Below are 18,476 nucleotides of genomic sequence, written 5' to 3'. Positions count from 1 at the left end.
GTTAAAAATTTAAAATGGCCTGGGCTTCCTTTGAGGTATTGGCTCGTCGGCTCAAGAGGACTGTCCCAAGGAAGGAACAGACCAGCACCAGGATGAAGGAGCAATGAGGTGACACCTTGAGGTTCAACTGTATTTGCATATATAAAATATAAATATACACAATATTTACAAAACGATCACAAAGCAAACGTTTGTCATGTGACTGTACATGGTCGTCGTCCACACGGGAGTGAAGCTTTATGAAGGTCTTGGTTGAAAATGCAACATTTGGCAATTGATATCAGTCGTCAGGCTACAAGGTAAATTCAGTAATGTCCACTGACTAGAGTTATGTTCTCTATTAAAAAAATAATGCAGAAGTGAATATCCAATCTTTCCTTCCAGAATACCTCTTTATATGTAAAAATAGGAGATTTACAAGTTAAGGGGCTACAGAAATCATGTCCTATGTAGCAAAAATACTCCAGATTGATTATTTGAGGCATAGCGGTTACATTCCTCTGCCTGCCAGTCAACAGCCAGCCAGCGTCCACCACACAACAAGATGTCAGCACCCACCTGCAAGCCTTGACAGGCCCACCACACACACTGCTGTCCTCTCACTCAGGCTTGCACTACTCACAAAGCCTATTAAAACAACACCACCGGCACAAGCAGTTCTGGAATAACTTTCACATTCATCCACCTCATTGCTGTAGTGGGTGTATTCACTCAAGTCCTTTAATTTATTACAAGCACTTTTCATTTGGTCTGAGTCTACGTACACGTACACACACACCAAGCAGTTTCCACTAGAGTTCACAGGTGTTACTTTCTGGCCACATTCATCATCTTATTAAATATCTGCCCTTGATTGCTTTCCTTTGTACATTACTACTGTCTGCTGGTTCATCATTCACACAAATTAGAAAAATCCCAAAACTTATAAATCTCAAATTTTCTTTCCCTGAAGAAAAAAGGAAAAAAAAGAAAAAATTACATGTGCATTTTGTTGTCTCATCCATCATCTTCCAGTGGTAATGCCACTCTCTATCTCTGGTCTAATATTACACATCTGGAACATACAAAACACTGGGTTGGTTCATAAATCTTGATGGAAGGGATTAAAACCTACAAGTATGAATACTAATAAAATTAATTAAAAGTAACAGTATTTTGGTCATATAAAAATACTGTATCACGAAATATTAATTCGAGCAATGAATAAGATCAACAATAGGCAAGCCACTCAGACTCCTGACACACTGATCCTCAACTCCTCTGTTATCCTGATGTCATGTGTTGGTCATAACAATTTCAGAACTTTTTTGTGCCACATTTACACATGAAGCAGGAAACCAACAGGAAGAACACCCTGCTGCAGACATCTGATCTTACAATCTTGATTAAATTTCCTAAAACATCACTTCACACTCAAATGTGGCCATGGCAGTGAATGTGCACAAAATGTAACGTACATTCCAGAAGTAGTAAGCGTTTTCAAAAAGACGTCGCCTGACTTTTTGCATTCAGTTTCTCGGTAAATGAGATGCACTTCCTCCCTGTCTAGCAGCGCCTGCCACTTACTCTCCCTGGCAGAAAGAGACCAACAGAGCCATGTACTTGCTGAGTCACGTTCCTCACTGTCTGTGAGTCATCTGGAAAAAAACGCATCGCATAGAACACTGCACAGTTGTTCTCCTCTCATTGTACTGTCCCATACACTCACAACATGGGCTTTGAGCACACCACTCTTATCTGCTGTGGCCATTGACTCTCACACTGGCCCGAGTTGCTGCTGCTGCCGCCGCTGCCACGCCTCCCTTCTCTGAGGTCATCATGGAGTCTAGGAACTGCGTGAGGAGCTTCACCAGGGAGTGCCGCTTGAATCTGCCTGCCTCATGCACCACTTCCTTCACCATCCTGAGCCGGGACTCGTAGGAACCCTGCACCGTGTTCAGCTGGTCAAACAGCGTCCGGAAATCTGAAAGGAAACACAAAGACGTGTGGTGTGACTATGGTCCAGAGGTCTTGCATTTCATCTATCTATCTATATGCCAAGCCAGCAATCCCACATGGGGTGGCCCAGACAAAGAACCACTCACTAATACACACATCATTCACACTCTCAGACCCATTGGCCCCTGATGAAAAAGGGACAGTCTCATGGGCCATCCTACTATACACCAGGAACTTAGGCATAGCACATTTGTCCATGTACTTACATAGCAAGGCCCAACAACACCAGACACTGGTTTACCCCCTGCCCCTTCATAATAGGTGTTCCCTATGCCATGTTTCATGTGCAACTGAAAAATTAGTAGGGGTGGGCTTATAATCATGCTACATTCCTCCCATCTCTCTCAGCCCTCCATCCAAAGACACCCAGCCATCCCCAGCATGAGCAAGGCCTCACCTCTGCCAGGCTTCTTCACCAGCTTGAAGCATTTCATCTTCAGCTCCTTGTTGTAGGTCTTGGTAGCCTGTGTGTCAGACGGCGGCAGTGCAGCGGTGGTGGTGGTGGTGGTGGTGACAGTAGGGGCTGCCGGACTGGTGGTGGTGGTGGTTGTAGTAATGGTGGTTATTATAGTGGTTGCAGTGGTAGTAGATGTGGTGGAGTTGGTGGTCGTGGTGGTAGTAAGAGTACTGCTGGTGGTAGCAGGTCCTCTCCTCTGTTCACTGGGGGGCACAACACCATTCTTCTCCAAGGGCAGCTCCTCACTTGGGGGCTCTGGGGGCGGCGTGAGGCTTGGGGGCGGGGGAAGGTTCTCATACTCAGCATCGTAAATTTCCAGGCTGCTGGTGCTGCTCTGGCTCACCTCTTCATCCCGCAAGGAGGGTGGTGGTGGAATGACATCTGGGGGTGAGCATTGGAGAGAAATTATGGTTTTGTAAACACTGCCATCTGAACACTCCACCATAACTGATAATAAGTGAAGATTCAAAGTTAATTATATAAGACAAATTACAACATTACACATATAGGATGGAATGCCACAAGATATGTATGTACAGATTAAATATACAAACAAAACAAAAAACAAATTCAATAACAATATTACATAATCTCAAATAACAGAAAATCGATAACCAAATAAATAAAATAGATGTAAGTAAATCACATGAATCAAGTCAGGAGACAATGACAAGAGAAAACACCAGGTGAGGCTCACCTCCATTCAGCATAGGATGACTATCACCCGGTAGGGGGTGCAGCCGCTCCTCTGGGAGTGCAGGGGAGGCAGGGATGGCAGGGTTCGGAGAGCCGGGCGGGGACACACTTGGGATGCCCGGGGAGTAGCTGGCGTTAGGGGGAGGCGCCGCGACATAGCACGCCCCCGGCTGGAAAACGGGTGTGTCGGGTCTCTCAGGTCTCGGGGGAATGGGGGACAGCTCTGGCCGGGGCTCCACTCGTTCCTCCATCCTTGGGGGCAAGGGAGAGTCCATGGGGCAGGGGGATGGGATGGGGGAGGGGCAGGGACTAGAGCTGGGAGTGGAGGCTGGGCTAGTGCTGGGAGTGGAGCTGGGGCTCTTCCTCACCCGCTGCAGGGTGAAGTCGTGGGGCAGTGGGCCGCGCCGCCGCTTGTTGGGCCGCCCCACCGGCACCTGTGCCTCAGCCGGCCGCTTAGACCCCCGGCCACCTCCACTGTTGGCGCCACCAGCCCCCATCAGGTCCACGTCTGCCTCGTCCACCATCATCGACATCTTCTGTGTGGGAGGAAATGCAAAGTGGTTGTCCTGCACATGAAATGAACTGAGACAGACAAACACTGAAGTTTGAGGGAATGCAATGTTTTTAAAAATGTGCATGAAACTGATACAGAATGCATGGCATGAGCAAGATCAATAATGAATGCAAAGACAAAAATGTTGGAAGAGAGGGACAAGATAATCTCTAATGAAGAATATGAGAAGATTGTGTCATCTTTATGATATTCCTGACACACTTACATCAAGCCTTCCTATCTTTCACTGTGACATTGCTGACAAACTTGCATCAAGGCTCTTTACCTCACTATAAAGGCTTGATGATGCTTGTTAGAATTTATATACAACAAAACTTGGCAAACCACTAATTTACTGAAATGCTTCCCCTCCAACTTGTCTTTTCAAACAGTTGCACTCTTCACAATGAAAACACTTTTATATATACAATCCACAACACACCATCAGGCCAAACACCCACAGAACTGTCCATTTTGTGATCACAGTGCATGAAAGGTAGTGCTGGGAACCTAAACACAGAGAACTGAAGATACTCACCTTGTCTATCTTGAAGGGATTGCCAAACATGTGCTGCCTAACGGGGGTCGACTCAATCTCCCTCAGAGGTGGCGTCATCTTTTTCAGGTAATCCTACAAGAGGAAGGTAGAGACAATAAAATATTGCTCTAGTCTAGTGTATCATCCATTCCATTACACATTATGATAATAGACACCAAAGTACAGTAAGCCAATGACTTTACATTTTCTGAGTTTAAGTTTCAAGCTAATCTATTAAATACCCAAAGTTTCACACAAAATACAGACTCACTTACCTGGTAGTTACCCATTTGGCTGATGGGACGACAGTGGAGCTGGTCAAGGTCTCGGTCAGTGAGGAGAAGTGTCAGGGAGGACTGTGTGGGGAAGGAATAAGGGGTGTTATTATACCTTCCTGGGAGGGAAATGCATACACAGCAAATATCCAAAGACCATGACAGGAACACAGTATCAGAACATTTCCTTAAATAAGACACATGTCATACAAACAACTGAAATGTGAAACAGGATATAAAACACAGTAATAAATTCAACATCATCTCTGCAGATATATAATCACTAAGAAGTAACCAGACTGGAGGCAATCAATAGAGCACAAGCACATAAGGATTAAAGAATTCGTGCTGCTCTGTCAAGCCACTTCTGCCTTTCCTTTACTAGTGAGTGAACACAGGCAGACTTCAAGTATTTCTCCCATTGACCACTCCTAACACAAAGCTCCCTCATCAGGACACTCAACAAAACAAAGAATCAGGCAAGTATGGTATATAACAGGAAGCTCTGAAGAATTCTTAGATATATAGATACATAAACTTTCTATGTTGCATTGAATAACTACACCCTGCTTTTCCTCATCATCTCTCATATCCCACCTTCCATCTTTCCTCTCTGCCCTGGCCTTCTACCTTAACTTTTATCTTCCCCCTACCTTTCAATTTCCTGGAATAAAAGCACACGTTCTAGGGCACTTAGGGTTTTCATAAAGAAGTTTTAAAAATTTCAGAGTACCAGTCCAGAGATTTAGGGGATGGCAAGTTGCAAGAAAACAAGGAAAAAGAGTCACGTATAACCAGTGAAGGGCTAACCTGCAGGAAGTTTGCTCTCATGCGGGTGAGCTGATCGAGGAGCTGTGAGCGGGGGATGTCAAAAGGATTCCTGTACATCTGTGGGCTGACCTCCCCCTCCCTCACCGCCAGCACGAAGCTCGGGTACTCTGTTACCTGGTCCCGCAGGTGACCCAGCTGGTCTGGAGGGGTGACAGGAGGAATAGAAAAGATAAAAAAAAATTCTCCCACATCTATTAACTAATTATTATTATTATTATTATTGTTTTTTTTTTTGTTTTTTTTTGCAATATGAAATGTATTAAATGATTTTAAAAAGTGGATTGGTGAAAAATGGTACTTATTCACACAGAGAGAGAGAGAGAGAGAGAGAGAGAGAGAGAGAGAGAGAGAGAGAGAGAGAGAGAGAGAGAGAGAGAGAGAGAGAGAGAGAGAGAGAGAGAGAGAGAGAGAGAGAGAGTGTGTGTGTGTGTGTGTGTGTGTGTGTGTGTGTGTGTGTGTGTGTGTGTGTGTGTGTGTGTGTGTGTGTGTGTGTGTGTGTGTGTGTGTGTGTGTGTGTGTGTGTGTGTGTGTGTGTACCTTGCAGGAGATGGTCTGAGATAAGGTGCCTGCCGAGGGGCCGCCGGGGTTGCACTCGGATCCCTTCATGGGTGACGCAGCTGTTCTGGGACAGCCTCTTCTCCACCTGCCAGGGACAGACACACTGGTAAGTACTGGTGAGCTACACAGACTTACCCTGATCTTAAGCAATGTGACCACCTGAGGAACCCTGCTTATCTCATTCCACAGACAGATGACAAAGACTAGCCTGGGAAGAGGTAAGATATCTGCTTATCTCACTCCACAGACAGATGACAAAGACTAGCCTGGGAAGAGGTAAGATATCTGTCTCTATTACCTGCTCCCTTTGTAGTCTTTGTCCCATAATAAGAGCATTATTTTCACCAGTATTCTCAATCCTTTATGCCTTTTTCTGGTAAGCTCTGGAACTCCCAACCTGCTTCAGTATTTTCCCTATCTATAACATGAACAGTTTCAGGATAAAGGTTTCAAGACAATTCTCTAATTTGTACAATTCTTTTGAGTATACTCTTTGGGGACTAGCACCTAAAGTAAGCCTTCTTTATTTCTCTCTCTCTGCCTTTTTGTTTCCCTTGGCCAGAGCCTCTCTAACATAACAAATGGGATGGGAGACACTCACCTCCAGGCAGATTCTTTCATACTCCAGCTTGGCCTGATTCTTGAGCTTTTTGAGGTGGTTTGTCACTTGGAAGCTGAGGGAGTTGTCCAGATTGTCAGGGACCAGGTTAGGGGCTCCCATCCTCCCGAGGGCACGCTTCAGGGGCTGTGTGGAAGGAGGCAGAATGCTATATTAAGCGTGGAGTAGTGGGAAGTGCCCTGTGGGATGTAAAGTAACTGAGATGTAGTCATGTGGTTAATGAGTAATTAGTGTGAATGAAGCTTGAGTGGTCGTGTGTTCGAGTGACAGAGCAGAGCAAGCCATAGAACACACTCCTTAATCTACACCTTTGAGGGAGACATCACGGCTGGATTCACAAGGTGTCACTGTACTCCTTCTACCTTGCCACCACATGTACCAGTTGTCAATAAATTTTACAGTCTACACTGTAAATATATGCACTGCACCTTCACACTGTGTTTCAACTATGCCTGACTAGCAAACAATATAAAGAACAAAGAAACCAGGAACATATACAATGGCACAGTAGGGAGAATGAGAGAAAGTAAGAGAGAACCCATACAGACATAGTAAAGAGAAAAAAAGTAAGAAAGAACACATTAGTACAGCATGGAGGCACAGTGTGGAGATAAAAAGAAAAAAGATAGAAAGAAAAGAAAGAAAAAGTCCATACACTGACATAGTTGGGAGACATGTGGAGGTATTTATCAAACTGAATCCTGAAAAAAAAAGAAAGAAAAGAACTCATACATTGCAAGCATGATGAGGAGGTAGAAAGTAGCAAGAATATATATGTAAATTGGCATACTAAGGAAAGAAAGATAGCAGTAAAGAAGGCATACATTAGCATAGTAGGGAGGCATGGTGCGGAGGTAGTTGTCAAACTGGATCCTCCACTCCTTGGTGGGCTTGAGGCGGTGGGTCTTGAAGAGGTCATCAAGGAGCGGCAGCAGCACCGGGTAGTTGTAGGGCATGACGAACAGGTTCACCGTCTGCAGGGTGGTGCTGGCCTTCAGGTAGCCAAATGGGTGCCCCACGTCACTGTTCTTGCTGCTATTTGGGATGTATACCTGTGTGGGAAACAGCAAAGGTTACAGTGATTTATTGAGGACTGGTTTAAATCTGATGTGTTAGAACAGTAGTGTCACATGGCAAGATGACACACATGAATTGAATTGAGAATACACTGAAGGAAAAAGTAAAATACACTTCAATGAAGATACATACATGCAAATACCAAACCTGAAGGTCATGTGCCAAAAGGGGACACATAACCTTCACATTCAAACTGCTGTCTAACCCCCATGACCCCCAATGGAAAGGTAAGAATCAACAAGCTAAGAAATAAATAACAAAAAACACAGCAAGATGAATGCAGTACTGTACAGCTGACTCACCTGCCAGCAGACGGTGGGTTGCTTCCTGGAGAGAATGTACTGAGTGAGCGGTGACGGCTCCAGCTCATACTTGTCAAAGGGCAGGTTGTCTATCACCATCGGCTCCTGGCTGGTGCAGGTGAACTTCACGTTGGGGTGGGCACTTCTTGCCGGCTGAGGAGGCACAAGGGGAGAGATTACTGTATTTTGAACACTTGAGAGAAATGGCTTACTTTTTAGTAGCATTGATGATGAAAACTTTACTCTAACTATTCAACTATTATGACTTTTATTCTAAATTCTAAGTACTTTAACCTTTATTCTAAAATTACTCAAGTGAAGTAAAATGTGTGATATTTGAAGTTAAGTGTTAAGTCCAAACTGTTATCTACTGACCAGGGACAGAGTACTGGTGTCCCTGTCCAACCACTACACCACTGATAATCTAAGATTCTGCTCTTAGTGTACAGTCTTAATTACTGACCAGGCAGAAAATACTTGTCATTGTCCTATCACTACACCACTGCATATGTTAGATTAATACTTCTCTCTTAATGACCAAACCACCTTATCTACTGATCAGAGAGAGAGTACTGGTGTCCTTATCCTGTCACTACACCACTGCATAAATTTAATATTCCTCTCTTAATGTCCAAACTGTCTTGATTACTGACCAGGGAGAGAGTACTGGTGTCCGGCCAGAAGGACTCAGGTATTGGCCAGAACCCAGAGGGGCTTCCTCTCTGGGCTGGCCGCGGCACATAGATCATCTTGCGACAGTTGTGCCAGGCATTGCTAGGAGGGTTGGGGGGAGGCACAGGCATGGAGTTAGGGGTGTGGGGGCGGCCACCATTCTGTAGCATGTGGCCAAGCATCCCACCCCCGAGTCCCCCGGCACCAAGCCCTCCACCCCCATTGGCCTCTATGTTGTTCTGCTGGTTCTCCTTGTCCACCTCTATCACATCAGGTGTCTCCTTGCCTGTGGGGAGAGACAGGGGGTGAGGAGTGTGTTGGGAGTGGCAGGGTGGCAGCGACCCAAGCACTGAGGGCAGGCAGCAGCGTGTGGCCTCCGGGGAGCATCACGGCAAGCTGGGCAGCCACTCAAGTTCCATTCTGTGGTGCGTTTGTGTTTGCTCACAACGACATCCGCAGTGCACACCGTCTGTCTGCATCTCAGTGGTTTTTTTCAGTGTTCTTTTCTGAGTCGCCTTGTCTTCACTACAGCATGGCGAGCCTCCTACACTTCCCTCACTCACTTCAAGGACTTTACACTTATCTTACTTTTTTCTCACATTTGTTCTGATAAATTTCAACATTAAACACTGCTTCACACAGCATCAATGATCACTGATGTTGTGATGCCATGAAGAGTATGAGATCAATCATCAATACTTTCATTCACTTGTGTTAACTAAAAGCAAAAGCAAACCATAACTACATCATCAACTTCTGAATCATCTAGTCAATTCAAAGCCACAAACCAAGAGACAAAAAGGCCAAATGAAGTTAATATTTACTGTTTTCAATTAGAGGATGAGAAAACAGAAAGCAGTATTTTATTAACCTACTGAAGTGACTCATCACAACAAATTAATCCAAAGAGAAGACTTAACAAAAACTATATGACTTGTTAGGTTGTGATTATAATGCACAGCTGTGATTACCTGAACTGACTTGAAGTGTACCTGTGCAATGGAAATGAGAGGGAAGCATGTATACCTAAGGTTTGTATCTACTGTAACTTTAATACTCTGCTGTTTGAGGGTGCAGAGAAGGCAAGGACACTATCTATTGACCTTGAAAATCTGCTAAGCTCTCCTACCCAAATGTATGCATGAGTAACTGAAGAGAATAAGGGGAGAAGGTTTGAGAGATGGAAAGAGTGAGTCTGATTGGATGTTGATCAAGTGAAGGGGAACAAAAATATGAAGGTTTAGGAGATACATGGGAGGTATTTGTCTGTGTATGTGTGAATGAGCATGATTGGATGTAGATCAAGTGAAGGGGAACAAAATATGAAGGCTGTGTTTAAATGTATGGGTGGATTTTCAGGTGTGTGTGTGTGTGTGTGTGTGTGTGTGTGTGTGTGTGTGTGTGTGTGTGTGTGTGTGTGTGTGTGTGTGTGTGTGTGTGTGTGTGTGTGTGTGTGTGTGTGTGTGTGTGTGTGTGTGTGTGTGTGTGTGTGTGTGTGTGTGTAGAGTTAGAGGTGGAAGACATGTAGGGTGATGGCAGAGAGGGTGTGACATGACAACCAGCAACTGTGAGTCCATGTAAATGAAAGTGGAAGAAGATACTGAGCTGATAAGTGACAAGTAGATCTGTATAAATGAATATATGTTAACTGTTCATGTATATAACTTATGTTGCTTAAGTCTAGCCAATATGAAATGAAAGCAAAGTGTCCACCTATCCATTTCAAGACACTCATTCCTTGCATCCTTCATCTTTTTCATCTACCTCTTTAAAATTTCTTCCAGTTAAAGATTTTTCACTATCTGATTAAGCTTCTAAATGTTACTTTTATACATTTTTACATCACTAGTCATCTTGATCTTTCCTCTCCATACATCTACCTGCATCTTCTTCCACTCACCAACTCCACAACTCACACCTCTGGCCTTCCCTGACATACCGCATCTTTCATTAACACTTTCGTTTGTGTCTTTGTTCCAGCTTGTCGTACCACATGCACCTCTCACGCTGCTCATCTCCACTGCTTGCATTCTCCCTCGCTGTGCTCCATTCCACGTCCATGTCTCTGGGGTACATGTTAAGGTTGGGGTAAGATTATTCTGGTCCTCCACATCTGTATCCACATCCACATTCACTCTTATCTATCTATCTATTTATCTATCTATCTCTCTATCTATTTATCTATATCTGATGCCTGCTCCTAATAACTCCACCACTGGTATGACTATGGGCTTCTGCAGCTGAGAATCACGTCAGGACAACTGTGACTACAGCAGGCCCTGATAACAAGGGTTCATGCCATGGTTATATCAGCAACAACCAGTTTTCAGTGGCTGTGGGCTGAGGCATCTCACTGTCCCGGAACCAATGCCAGCTATTTTCACATCAGCTCTCACTACACACACTGATGGCTATTCACATCAAGTCTGCCTTAAGTTGTGCTCAGCTACCAAATGTTCATTCTTTTTTGGCTGCTCCTGTTAGGGGTTGCCACAGCAGATCAGTCTTCTATATGAAACCATACACTGTCTTCTGAACTCTCATTTACTTTCCACGAGAGAAGTCCCAGCCTTTGTATCTCACTTGGGGGATGTTCAAATGCCCACAACCTCCACCACTGCACCATCCAGGCATGTTCATTATCAAACAGAACAAGGTTGTTTCAGTACAGGCTAGGTCCCAAATGTCACGCATCCTTCCTACAGCTTAACCTTTCCCTGCCTCCCCTATAGTCTGGCCTCACACTCACGCACACACCAATGAGCCACGGCATCACACAGCCTCACTCACCTGGCTCTTCACTCCTCAACACATTACTGGAATACCAAGTGGAGATGTTTAGGAACTGAGGAGGCAGTGAGATGTCTGCTGGATGAAGCTCAAGCCACTTCATGAGGAAACAAATGGTTGTGTTAAGAGGTGAAAAACATGACCAGCAGTTTTGTTGTACTGAGGCAAACCTGACTCACTCTCATGGCTTAAGATGAATGATTATAATGCACCAATGTGTGAACTGAGAGCAAATGAAGCTACAGATCCAAGAATGAAACCATGTACTTTGTTAGGTGCTAGAAAACCCTGGAGAATGTTTTGTCCCAGAAGACTATTTGATAGCCTGTGCCTGGAATCTGTTTTACCTCTCCTCCTATTCAAGCACCAAAATAAAGATAATGGCAATGATAAGACAGTCTTACAAAGGTGCCTCATTAAAGACCTTATGTGTTTAACCATGAAGAATGTTTTGTCCATGAAGACTCTGATAGCTTGTGCCTGGAATCCATTTTACTTGTCCTCCTATTCATGCACAGAAGAGGTAATAGCAATGATAAGTCTTCCACAGGTGCTTAATTTTGAGACCTTATCCTCCCAATCATTGGCAGGAAATATGAATTAGTGGTAGTGACAGCAGGAGGAGGAGGAGAAGGAAGAGGATGCCTTGCCACACACTCACCGTCAGAGTTGATAGGAGGCGGGTCAGGGCCGATCTTCTCAAAATTTATGACCACCCCACTCTGTACCTTCTGCACCAAGCTGTCTATGCACTGCTGGAACATCCTGTGGGAGCGAACTGCGTATGACCGACCTGCAGGAGAGCAAAAGAGTGGTGAGGTACAGTGGTAGTTAGACATCAAATAACTTTCTCCCCTCACTTCCACTGCATTGTGTTTTTCATCATTCTGAAGTCCCCTGATCCTCGCTGACAGTCTCCTTGTAAAACCTGGTAGATTCTAAGCTGATTTTTGAAGTTAAGACTGAAGGAAAATGTTAAGAATGGTGGGAGTGAGTGGTGCATGTTACTCAACTATTGCCAATGACTGGTAGACTATGAGCAGATCAGAGAAGTTAATACTGAGGCAAAATGCTAAGAATGGTGGAAATGAGTGGCGTATTGTGCAGCTACTGCCAATGACTACAAAAAATGTCAATGAACAAAAGATTAGCACTAAAACACCATAAAAAACAAACGAGAATAACAGTATGAACCATTGAAATATAACACTAAAGGAGTCATATACAAAACAGCACCAGCTCCTCTTCCATTAAAAAACAAAGGAGAACAAAAAACAACCAAGAATAAAAGCATGAACTATTGAAACATAACAGCAAAGGAGAGATATACAAAACACCACCAGCCATTCATTCCTCCTGCTTCTGCTCCTTCTCCAGCTCCTCACCTCCAGTTTGCTCGCACAGCTTGTCCAGTGGTGAATTATCGCTAGGTACAAGGCCCATGGGATCTGGCGCCGGAGTGCCCGTGAGCCGCAGCACCAGGCCAAACACTCTCTGGTCCCAGCGGTAGATCTCCTTGGTCAGCTCCGCCCCTGGGATGAGGTTCACCTTGGGCAGTGGGAAGATCTGAAGAGACGGGAAGGGGTTAGGCTGAGAGCTTGGGGGAGAGGAGGTGTTAGGTTCAGATATGAGGAGAAGGGAAGTTTGTTTGAGTTAGATTTTATGGGAGTTATTAGGGTGGTAAGATCTGAGGAGAGGAGAGTTATTAGGTTGTTCAAAGGTGTGGTTGGTGATGTGGAAAGCTTTTGTTTGTCAGTGAGAGGAAAAAGATATAGTAAATTACCTTTCTTCTCTTTTTTATTGATTTCTGCACAGTATCCAACTTCACTATCCTTCTCTCTCTCTCTCTCTCTCTTTCTCACTGACATCTAAATTATTACAAATTTTTCTCCAGTCTACCTTGGCAGTCATGAAATTATGGTTCACCCTTTGAATATCATAAAAAATAATGAATAATAAGAGTTAGAAAAAAGTAAATGAGTGAATCTCTCTCTCTCTCCTAGGTACTCACATCATCCAGCACGCCCTGCTGCGAGGAGAGCTTCCCCCCGTCCGTGATGATGATGATCACCGACGGCTCCAGGAAGAAGGGACTCCTGCCCGTGCCATACGTGTCAATGCCTGCCGGGAAGAGGAAGGGATGGAAGGGTGAGTCACTGCGTCACTCATACTCTGGCCAGGACTAACAATGCTTCAGTCCCATAACTCACAATGCATTACTCACTGCACTGCTCTGGTCAGGAGTAACAGTGTTCTATCTTTATAAATTGTGGTGAAATAGAGAAGTGTGCTTATGTTTATTATCACAAACATTTAGATACTATTTACATGTCCAGGTCAAGAGTAGCTTTGATTTCTATGCTGACAATGAAGTAGAAGTGTTTGTTAATACATTTAAAGGCAAGGGTAATACTAACTTTTGTTTCTATACCAGGCAATGAAGTATGAGAGTACTTATTAACACTTCTTACAAACATTTACAGCCATTCTCTCGCCACAGGCATAAAGAAAGTAGGTATTTCAGTATTGTAATAAGCAAATAAACAAAAACAAAGGAGGTATTTTTTTAAATCAATGAAAGTTAATGCTGTGTAATAGGGAGCAGGGAAGAAAGAAAAATATAAACAGTAAATAAAATAAACACCAAGTGCAAGAGAAGACAAAAAAAATAAAAAATAAAAAATAAAAATAATCCTAAAATTAAGTATGAAATATAACAAGGAAAGAGAGAAACAAAAAGCAAGAGAATATAAATAAAAATATAGAGAACTAAAATCAACAGAGCAAACAAGGAAAAAAAATAGTTAAAAAAAAAAAAATTCACAGAGAATAGGTCTACAAATTGCCACAGAACAACAGACAACAGAGAACAAACAGACAATCAAGACAGAACAAACAAAGAAATGACAGGAACACGTCATAGCAGTACAAACACGCTCGCACACACACACACAAACACAAAAAAATAACACACAACAGTAAATTAAAAAAAAAGAGGGGGGAAGAAAAAAATTAATAGTAAAGAAATTAAGTATCCAAATAATCAAGAAAGCAAGCAAACAAGCAAGCAAACAAACAAACAAATAAATAAACAAACCAGTATGGCAAATCACAGCACCAGAAAACACAAAGGGGATAGAGAGAGAGAGAGAGAGAGAGAGAGAGAGAGAGAGAGAGAGAGAGAGAGAGAGAGAGAGAGAGAGAGAGAGAGAGAGAGAGAGAGAGAGAGAGAGAGAGAGAGAGAGAGAGTAAAAAATCAAATAAAAAAATAAAGCAAGGAACCAAAACAAACAAACAAGCATGGAGGATCACAATACCATAACATATAAACAAAGGGAGAGAGAGAGAGAGAGAGAGAGAGAGAGAGAGAGAGAGAGAGAGAGAGAGAGAGAGAGAGAGAGAGAGAGAGAGAGAGAGAGAGAGAGAGAGAGAGAGAGAGAGAGAGAGACCACAAAAAAAATATAAAAAAGAAAAAACTCCATGTAGACAGACAGCCAGCAAGACATAAACACACACACACACACACACACACACACACACACACACACACACACACACACACACACACACACACAAAGAAGGGAAAGAGAGGGAGGGATCACAGCAAATAAATAAAAAATAAAACAAGAAACAAACCCTGGACCAAAAAAAAAAAAAAAAAAAAAAAAACACACCCACAGAAGGAATCATAGAAGAGAGGAACCACAAAAAAACACGAATAAATAAACGAATGCAGAAAAAAAAATCTTGGCAGACACAGAGACAGACAGACTGGGAGACTAGACACACCTGACTGCATGCGATTAATGTTGAGCACGTCGAACACATTCTTGATGGCCGGACCGAGGGTGGACAGCCCCGTTGCCTTGATGTTCTTCAGCTCGTTCATAAAGGTGGCCAGGTTCTCCTTCCACCCCGCCTGCAGCCACACACAAGGGCACGTTCAGTAGGTGTTTGTAAGAATGTATTCAAAGCAGTTGTAGGAATACATGTTTCTCCCTCAGTAGTAGTGGGAATTATGTGTTAAGAGGTACAGCTACTCAAATATTAAATGACACACAGTTTTCTTCAGTGGTGGCAGGAATGGGTGTGTTAAGACAAACAAACTTCCCTCTTCAGTGACAGGAGGAATGGATTTATTAAGAGGTACTGCCACTTAAATGTTAAATGGATGTGTTTAGAGATTAAGAGGTACTTCTACTCAAATATTAAATGACACACAGTTTTTTTTTTCAGTGGTGGCAGGAATGGATGTGTTAAGACAAATAAACTTCCCTTCTCCAGTGAGAAGAGGAATGGATTTATTAAGAGGTACTACCACTTGAATGTTAAATAATACACACACATTTTTCTTCAGTAGTGGTAGGAATGGATGTGTTTAGAGGTACTGCCACACATGTTCCTTCAATACTAGTAGGAATTAATACATTAAGAGGTTTTACATACAGATGTTAACAGCAAGCACAAATGTTCCTTCTTCAGAAATAGTAGGAAATTATGTTATGAGGTATTGCTGCACATGTGTTCCTTCTCTTTACTTTTTTTATATAGGAGAGGCTCTGGCAAAGGGCAAACAAAAGCAGAGAGCCATCTAAAAGCATGTCTGATAGAGGTCTTGAAGTGATACAAGGGACATAACAAGAGTGGCAGCAGCAGAATCCTCAGGGTCAGGAATCAAGATCAGCCAAGAAATAACAGGTTCATGTTTAATAAAGATTTTAAAAAGAAATGGGAAGAAACCGGTTCTCAAACAGAGTGGTAGATGAATGGAACAGACTCAGTAATTAGCTTGTTAATGCTGAGTCAATAGGGAGATTTTAAAAAGATGGGACAAATTTGTGGTGGAGATGATACGTAAAAATAGATGGGTATGTTTTCTACAGGGACTGCCACGTGTAGACCTGATGGCTTCTTGCAGCTTCCCTTATATTCTTATGTTCTTGACACTTGTATTTGCAAAACTAGGCTCATTTTCAAGAGACTATAAATAATATCAAGCAGATACTGTATTAAATATTAGACTCATGAATACTGTACCAGTGAACTGATACACACATTACATGAGAACAATTGTACACAAAGTTTCTTTTATTACCATGACTACAGCATCTAAATTAAAGTCTTTTAGCAAAAATCTGCAAAAAAATATATTTAGAAAAAGGTGTAGTAAATAATAATTCCTTTACATGTGAACACAATTGAAGAAATGCATTTAAAAAAAGATAGTACGAAAACTAGAGAATGTTACATAACTCATCATTTTATTGTTTCACTCTCCATTTTTTCTTTCATCTTTAATACCTTGCCTTGTTGCTATGTCCTCATGGCATGACACCAACTGCTGCTGATCTCTTAAAGAATGCACACACTGACCACACCCACCCACCCACACACACACAGGTGAGCAAGCTGTTTCTAGTCTTTTAAAGAATGCACACACCTAACCACAACCACCCACACACAGGAGGGCAGGCTGTTTCTAGTCTCTTAAAGAATGCATGTACCTGACCACACCCACACATAGAAGGGTAGGCTGCCTCACCCCCACTAGGAAGCAAGGTCACAACTCCTAGGCTCACATTCCTCACCCATTCCCTGCCAGGTGAACACAGGCTGCAGTTAAGTGGAGGCAAGAATGCTCTGTCTCCAGATTCAAGCACTGGATCTCTCAGTTGAGCTGAGTTAGCCTATACACTCTGAATACTCACAGAATTGTCATGTGGTGGTACCAACAAGAATTGATAACATCTATAATATCAACAGCCTGTCTTCTTTGGGTTGCTCCTGTTTAGAATCAGCAGAATAGATCAGTCTCTCCTCCTGACATGTCCACATCACATCAGTCTCACCTCAATAGCTTCATCCCCACACTGACATGCATGTGTTGTGCCTCTGATGCATTCATTCCTGTTTCTGTCCAACCTTATCACTCCTACAGAAAATCCAGTAGCAATGTTAACTAGCTAGCAATGATACCAAAGCACTGCAGAGCACAGCCAGGATCCATCTTGATGTGCCTTGCTCCTGATTCTGTCCAGCCTTGTCACACCTACAGAACACCAAGTAGCATTGATATGTACCAATGATAACTAAGCATAGAGCACACTGCTGGGACCCACCTTGATGTGCATGGGTGCCTCCTCAAAGGTGAACAGCATGTACCGGTCGCCTCTGCTCTCCGGACTCCTCTGACGCAGCTGTGGCAAAGGGAAGGGAGGGCACCATTAAGATCAAGCAGAGATGTGAGGTAAACGCCACTTAAACTGAGTATATAAGTGAAGTGGTAAGATTTTAAGGTATTTGTGTGATGTGGTAAGATGTTTAGTGTGTGTGTGTGTTTGTGATTACCTAAGTGACTATGTAGTATTTCCTTTCCAAGTGAATGCAGTTAAACAAATATATCTAAATGTTTTAAAAATACCAGAAAAGATTACTTAAACTATTCTCTTGCTTTACTTTTTTAGCTTTACTTTCACTCAGCATCACACATTCCTCAGTAACTTCACCCGGCACTTTACCAGTCATCTGTACCTCGTACCTGTAATGTTCCCAACTTCTGTTTTCTTTTCAACTGTTCCCTCATCACTTTGCAGATAATATGTCTTTCTTTTCTTCATTCATCATATGTAAAATAACTCCCTTTCTTCTTTTTCATTCATTATGTAGAAAAAAACTCCCTTAGTTCCCTTTTCCAGATGTAAAAAAAAATGCATTTTCTCTTTTTCACTCTTCTTATGTAGAAAATACCTTCCCTCTCCTTCATTCCTCATACAATTTCAGTGCTCCTCCTCTTCCTCCTCCTCCCCCCACAAGTCTTGTCCTCCACCACCTGATCATCTTCACTTGATTCTTCCTTTATCATTATCAGGTACAATTTCTCACAGTCACTATTTTTTTTATATTTTTGTTCTATTCAAGACTCTTCTTCCATCATGAGACTGTTTTGAAATGTCCTATGCTCCACTGTTGTGTTATTCAGAGGACCTAATCTTATCCTTATCATTATTTTCCTTCTCTGTCTCTCTCTCTCTCTCTCTCTTTGTGTGTGTGTGTGTGTGTGTGTGTGTGTGTGTGTGTGTGTGTGTGTGTGTGTGTGTGTGTGTGTGTGTG

General features: G+C 42.9%; 1 protein-coding gene across 3 annotated transcripts in view; it reads right to left on the bottom strand.

The window, feature by feature from the left end:
* Positions 1-116: 116 nt before the first annotated feature.
* Positions 117-18,476, bottom strand: part of LOC135102417 (integrator complex subunit 6-like) — a 24,002-nt gene continuing 5,642 nt past the window's right edge. The window contains exons 2-18 of one of the 3 annotated variants that reach the window (XM_064007685.1): positions 17,486-17,563; positions 15,156-15,285; positions 13,378-13,487; positions 12,752-12,932; positions 12,028-12,159; positions 10,516-10,641; positions 8,558-8,862; positions 7,905-8,057; positions 7,350-7,577; positions 6,508-6,651; positions 5,886-5,991; positions 5,328-5,488; positions 4,518-4,598; positions 4,243-4,335; positions 3,153-3,687; positions 2,396-2,836; positions 117-1,963 (exon numbers count right to left, since the gene is read on the bottom strand). In XM_064007685.1, coding sequence (XP_063863755.1) covers positions 1,734-1,963; positions 2,396-2,836; positions 3,153-3,687; positions 4,243-4,335; positions 4,518-4,598; positions 5,328-5,488; positions 5,886-5,991; positions 6,508-6,651; positions 7,350-7,577; positions 7,905-8,057; positions 8,558-8,862; positions 10,516-10,641; positions 12,028-12,159; positions 12,752-12,932; positions 13,378-13,487; positions 15,156-15,285; positions 17,486-17,563 — 3,234 coding nt within the window. In that variant the 3' untranslated portion in view covers positions 117-1,733. The remainder of the gene's footprint in view (positions 1,964-2,395; positions 2,837-3,152; positions 3,688-4,242; positions 4,336-4,517; positions 4,599-5,327; positions 5,489-5,885; positions 5,992-6,507; positions 6,652-7,349; positions 7,578-7,904; positions 8,058-8,557; positions 8,863-10,515; positions 10,642-12,027; positions 12,160-12,751; positions 12,933-13,377; positions 13,488-15,155; positions 15,286-17,485; positions 17,564-18,476) is intronic. The other 2 variants (XM_064007686.1, XM_064007687.1) reach the window with 2 other exon arrangements.

This window comes from Scylla paramamosain, chromosome 7, assembly GCF_035594125.1.
Source record: "Scylla paramamosain isolate STU-SP2022 chromosome 7, ASM3559412v1, whole genome shotgun sequence".
In the NCBI taxonomy this organism is placed as follows: domain Eukaryota; kingdom Metazoa; phylum Arthropoda; class Malacostraca; order Decapoda; family Portunidae; genus Scylla; species Scylla paramamosain.
This window is presented reverse-complemented; position numbering and strand designations above follow the sequence as displayed.